The sequence below is a fragment of the Acanthaster planci genome, linkage group LG07 (genome assembly GCF_054643075.1).
Source record: "Acanthaster planci isolate LZ-2023a linkage group LG07, COTS_SCS, whole genome shotgun sequence".
In the NCBI taxonomy this organism is placed as follows: Eukaryota; Metazoa; Echinodermata; class Asteroidea; order Valvatida; family Acanthasteridae; genus Acanthaster; species Acanthaster planci.
In genome coordinates, this window is record NC_141783.1 from 12,808,353 (window position 1) to 12,814,342 (window position 5,990).

At 41.8% G+C, this 5,990-nt stretch overlaps 1 protein-coding gene across 1 annotated transcript; it reads left to right on the top strand.

The window, feature by feature from the left end:
* The first annotated feature begins 892 nt into the window (after positions 1-892).
* On the top strand, positions 893-4,836 carry LOC110981895 (caspase-7-like). Its single transcript, XM_022239907.2, has 6 exons — positions 893-1,159; positions 1,268-1,430; positions 1,635-1,945; positions 2,233-2,411; positions 2,840-2,984; positions 3,480-4,836. Exons 1-6 carry the CDS (start codon positions 1,096-1,098, stop codon positions 3,716-3,718), a joined length of 1,101 nt encoding a protein of 366 aa, XP_022095599.2. The 5' UTR covers positions 893-1,095; the 3' UTR covers positions 3,719-4,836.
* Positions 4,837-5,990: the final 1,154 nt, after the last annotated feature.

A 5,990-nucleotide genomic window follows, 5' to 3' on the forward strand; every position in this document is an offset into this window, starting at 1 on the left:
CTACAGAGAGCGCCGCAGAGACCCTCGCATAAAGTGAGGCAGGCCGGGCCTTTGTTCGAAGAATATAGTTCATGTGTTGTCCAAAGGCCAAACTTTACAATTCGATATGGTAGATATCATGAAAGTGATAGTTACGTCCATCAGCATCAAAACAAGTGGATTATTCACCATTTTCACCAATGCATTGGCTTACTGGGAAAAACATTAAAACCCTTCGCGTTATCTGTCGACATAACATACCTGAAACACTGTTTCCAGACCAAGCAAGACAATAGAAATTTCAGTTTACACATTTCAAACAAATGAATATTGAGTTACCCCCCCCCCTTTTAAATTTCATTCGGACCTTGCTTGAATGATGTCACAGTGCCTTAAGCTGAAGTGTTACAAATGGGTTTTGACATACGATTTTTCAAACCACAGTGTATGGTGAAGTATGACAGAAGTAGACGCCGTCAAGGTATTATTAATTTGAAAGTAAAAGTTTGATACATTTCACAATTGGGTGAAATTGATCACAAGTTGGTTTCAGTGTTCTTTTTTTGCTTGGACACCATGCACACAAAAATGTTATTTCCTGAAATGGTTTGTCTAGTAAACCTTCTCATTCCAGCCACCAAAAAAGTATGCATGATAGCAATGAGCGGTTCGACCTGTCGGAGTTTATTTGTACTAAACTCTAATACGAACTAATGATTAAACAAGGGACTTGTGCAAGCCTAGTGTACTTGTACTTTGTCCAGCCAAGATCCGCTTCCTGTATACTGTATCCTGTGTTGCGTGAAAGAAATTTCTGGAAACCCCATTGACTACTGAAAAGTATGACTCGTACAACCCATTTCAAAGAAAACCGAACAATTACATGTAATCTTATTTAGGTCTGACACGTTGAGGCCCCTGACACCGGAAATACATGCCAGTAATACATACTCGTAAAATGCTTGGGCACTTCACACGTCACACAGACAACTTAGATCACCCGCTTAAACTCAGCAGTAAATGTGTGGCGAAGGAATTATTCTTGTTAACCCTTATTCACATGTCAAAAGGAAAGCTTTAGTAACTGAAAACATCAATTAAGTGTATGTGAATAAAATGCGTGTTTCTGATACAATCAGTGTTTCTGTTGGTTGTGGGGATGGAAGCCTTCACGCAGAGGGTAAGTTTTGACTTTGTTGGATATGAGAATATTCATTTAATTACTTTGTACCGGCCAAAGTTCCAGAAGAATTTCATTCTTATCGTAACACATCTTTCTTTGAAATAGTTAAAAGTGTCGACAAAGATGAACCGTCTACAGATCACATCAAAGACGAGCTGAAAAATGATCTCGTAACACATCCTGGCTTTGATGTCTTGGATGCGGCTACCAAGGCAACTAGTAGGTCTACCGCTCATGCGTCAACTTCAAAACTGGAAAACGCGCTAAGGTACTTAATGAAACTTATCTGCAAGATTGTTTTGGAGTTGATGGACATTTTTTTAAGGATTATATGTGTGTACCATATTTAATTCTTTTCCAATTATTATCGTATAGGTAATACCTATGACTACCAAAAGATTGCAACCCTGTCTATCATAAAAGCAAAAAGTAAGGTTTTGAGAAAATCTTTTCTGACTATTCACTCGGACAGAAACTTAAACGTTAACGAATTATCAGCAGAGGATGACGACGAGAAGCTGTCGCCAAGCAGTCGATCAGCGGGCTACACTCGCCAGCGCCAGGACATCGCATCCGACTTCCAGTACGACATGTCTCACAGAGCACGTGGCAAGGCGGTCATCGTCAACAACGTCAATTTCGCGCCAGAAACGGAGATGGGCGAACGAACGGGAAGCAAAAAAGACGCAGACGAGTTAGTCGATGCTGTGCGATCACTGGGCTTCAGCACAGAAAGATACAGCGACCTGACACGCCTTCAGCTCCTGCGCATTTTTCAAAATGGTGACCATTGCCAAATATTTCTCTCGGTCGGAATTGTATGTTCTTTTCACAGTCACTGCGAAGGGAACGAGGACACCTCGCAGTACATGTGTATTACAGACCCTTTCCCCACCCAATGCCCATTACCAGTAAATTTTTTTATCACTAATCTTCACTCAAGGCTTTATGTACCCCCTTCCTTGTTTGTGTGTTTGTTGTTTGTTCAACTGCTCGCTGGTTTGTTAATTTTGGTTTTTATAGGCGCATCAGTTTGAAGACACGAATGTCTTTCTTGGCATATATTTCAGTGTCTGCAGAAGATCACAGCGATGTCGACTGTTTCATGTTCTCCATCATGTCACACGGTGCAGATGGAGGAGTTATATATTGTACGGACGGTGTCCTGTGCCTGGAAGAACTCATACATGAGTTGCGGGGAGATCGATGCAAAACACTCATTGGAAAACCCAAAATCTTTTTCATTCAGGTAAGCAAGTGTGGCATATAGGTCGACCCACGGAGTTGGAACTCAGATATTTTGTCCACAATCTCCTCTTTTGGGTTCAGTAGTCCACTCCGACGAAAAACAATGAAACTCGTTCGCAGTGAGGTACCGTATTACAACCAATGTTCAAGTATCGCTATTTTGAACTTCGACTCGCATATATCTTATTTAATCTGCCAAAATCACAATTTAATCATGCAATATCACTGCGGGCTTTCACATTTGCTGGGCTTTTGAAATCAACGATTAAGTTGCATAGGTGTACAGTTTTGACAGAAAACAGAAATTTGTCCATGGCCAGGTAGCAAAACGGAATTTCGAATTAATTTACAGGTGTCAACACATTAATCAATTACTAAGAATTACTAAGTCTCTTTGTTGATGAATAAACAGAAGTCTGTTTTTGGCAGGCTTGTCGAGGGGAACGTCTCGATAGCGGAGTTGAACTACCCAGTGAGGACATCACTGACGAAGTTGACAGCGGTGGAACACGTCTTGGTTCACTAGTCATTCCTTTGGAGGCGGATTTTCTTGTTGCGTATTCATCACCACCTGGTAAGTCAGGGGAGCGCTGATGTATTAACTCCGATAAATCAAAATTTAGATCGTGTATACAAGAAAGCTTTACAAGTTAGGGTAATAATGTACAGGATCTATAAATCTGACCGGACCATTTGTGCGAACTTCTGCACTGCAGCACAGACAACGTGGACGTGCCGTGTGACGTCATATCGACACAGGCAACCCAAACATTATTTTCAGTACCTTTTGGGGCGTGATTTGGGATAAAACTCGTATGCACTAAATCTGATGGCAAAGCTATTCCAAGAGAAATACATGCAACTCAGAAGAGAGTCATTGCTGAATGTCCACATCGCGTAACCACAACAACCAATTACTGTTTAAACGAATTGTCACATTGTCTTATTCCCACAGGTTTGAACAAAAGGAATACATTTCAATGCAAGTTTTCATTACCGAAGTACAGCTGAAAGCGGGTTATCAATTGGTAATTGTTTTTGGCTGTTGAATACTCTCTTTTGTGGACAGGTTACTTCTCCTGGCGAAATGTCTCTTCGGGAGCGTGGTTCATTCAAGCTTTGATCAAGGTACTGAAGGATCACGGGAATTCCCTGGAAATCAACCAGCTTCTGACCAGGGTAAACCACGAAGTCGCCTACAGAAACATCTCCAACTCCAGCATGCCCGACTTTAACAAGAAGAAACAAATGCCATACTACACGTCCACGTTGACTAAAGAACTTTACTTCGCTTCTCACAAAAATTGAATCATATTCTCTTCAACCTTTTTTGTGCCATTCGGAATCATGAGTGGTCCAAGTCAGAGTTGGCAGCAGGACTTTTTTGCAAGTCCATGTCAAGTCACAAGTCAACGGCTGGTAAACACAGGTCAAGCCAAAAGTCACATCATTAGCGACCCGAATCCGACTCAGTCTAAGTCCCATGACTCAAGTCAACAACTCTGGTCCCGGCCTGCAGGTCAGTAGGGTTACCCCACAGAAAAAAATGTTGGAGGGGAAAGAGGAGGCCATTATTTAAAATATATTCATATAAGTGTAATATTTAAATAACTCCACAGATTTAATAATTTGCAAAGAAATACATCCAATATTTTGATAAATAAGTGAAACACTAAATTGCAGGAAGGCTCACAAAAGCATCTTTATACGATTTGAAGAATAAATCTTGACTTGCATTTAAGCAATTTGCTAAATTTTCCTGGAAAGCATTCATGCATGGTTTAATGATCTAGAGAAAAGTGATTCTCATTGAAACATTAAAAAAACATATTTATGCCTTCTGTAAACTATTATGTTTAGGAAATCTTCTCAAGTAGTTTGTTGAATCGCAACCTGAAACTGGTGATCGTGTGGGACGGGAGGGATTGCCCCCCCAACATGAACAAAGACACTTTTAGTTTAAGCGCTAACATTTTGGCAAAACATTGGGGCCTCTTTACGGGTGAAAACAAGATGGACAATTGCCCTACAAAATAGAAATATACGTTAATCTACCCCCACCTAAAACATGTTTACAACTTCAATTTTTCACTCCGTTCGAGAACAGGGGTTAGGTTTAACTTAAAATAATTGAGGCATTTAACAATATTTTTAGTTCTTTGTGCTTGTTCGTGAGGTCTAGGCCTACAATCGAGGAATTAATGGATAATCAATATTTATACTCCGTGCATTGCAGTTTCTGGTTCCATGTTAGTTGACGTTTCTTTCGTTTCCTTTCCAGTTTTTACAGTAACTACCAGTGAATATTTTGTATTACAAAGCGGCCGGTAGTGATCATAACTTGGACCTAATGTTGTTATTCTCACGGACTGTTGGTATCTTTGCCATTTTCCAAGGAATATAACAGGGAATAAATTGTCGCTAACAAACTGTCGCTAATACTGTGTGGTTTGTTTCTCACTTTCTGGCTCGGGACGTCTTAGCTCTAAACACTCTAAACATGCGCAACAGTTAATTTACTGAATCGACGCGGGAACAGGCAATTTACATTACATGTATTTCGATGTGTGCGAAGGGGGCACTGGGGCCAGTGACGTAGCACCCCCCTCCCCACAAATTCCCGGTGGCCCCAAGGTATCCCTACTGGAAAAAAAAGGATGAGTGGGCATTCAACAAATCTGCCCCCAAAAGCATATCACCGAAAGCTGACCCCCCCAGATGCTGGTGTCCCCTTTGTGCCCCCCCCCCCGTAAATCCTAGCTACACCACTGCCGCGACTGGGTCTCAATTTCTGGAGGGAGACATTCAGTGGGTTCGGTCACACGAGCAGATATTTTCGTTCTCTAATTTCTGAGCGCCGGGCAAACAGGATGGGGGAACATGCCTCGAGTGAGTTCGTGCCCCGTCCCTCCATACACACGATGTACACTCCTCGCTATTTTGGTAAACGGAAATAACTTAATTTTCTATTACAGTCTCCGATTTCTCAAATAAATTTGCGATGTGTTCACAGGTCAACATTGAAGTCGCTTTCACCGTAGACCTGGGCCGTTTTCCAATACTCAACTTCGGCTCCGTCTCAGGCTTCAACTGTTTTTTTACTACCTGACTTTGAAGCTGTAAGCGCACTAATTAGTCTAATAGTGCCACAAAACATCATATAAGATGCAAGAGAGCAAAAAATTACAGTAATCTAAATTGATTTAAACGCTTCAGGCCCACAATCGGCGATTGGTTTCGGGGACGAAGCCTGAACGGAGACGAAGTTGAGTATTGGAAAACGGCCCTGGAGGAATATCCTCCAGGTATTCAAGTTGCTCAGTTGACTTTTTGAGAATGCCACGTGTATCGGTTCCCTGATAGTGTGCCTGATATCCTGCCCAGACATCCCCATTGTAAATACCAGCTGGTTTACCAGTGAAGTAAATAGTCGGGTGCATTCTTCCGATTGAGTGCGCCTTAAAGCCGTATCCAAAACAGGCATTGTCAACTACGGCTATGTCAACCTACCGCAGTGTGCCAATGACGAAATTCAAAGCCTTAGCCTGATTGGGATCCGTGCACAGGGACGACTGATGAT

Coding starts and splice junctions, on each gene's coding strand:
- LOC110981895 (XM_022239907.2), top strand. CDS start 1,096: ATGCGTGTTTCTGATACAATCAGTGTTTCTGTTGGTTGTGGGGATGGA. Junction 1,431..1,634: donor AAACTGGAAAACGCGCTAAG/GTACTTAATGAA, acceptor TCACTCGGACAG/AAACTTAAACGTTAACGAAT. Junction 1,946..2,232: donor CCTGCGCATTTTTCAAAATG/GTGACCATTGCC, acceptor CATATATTTCAG/TGTCTGCAGAAGATCACAGC.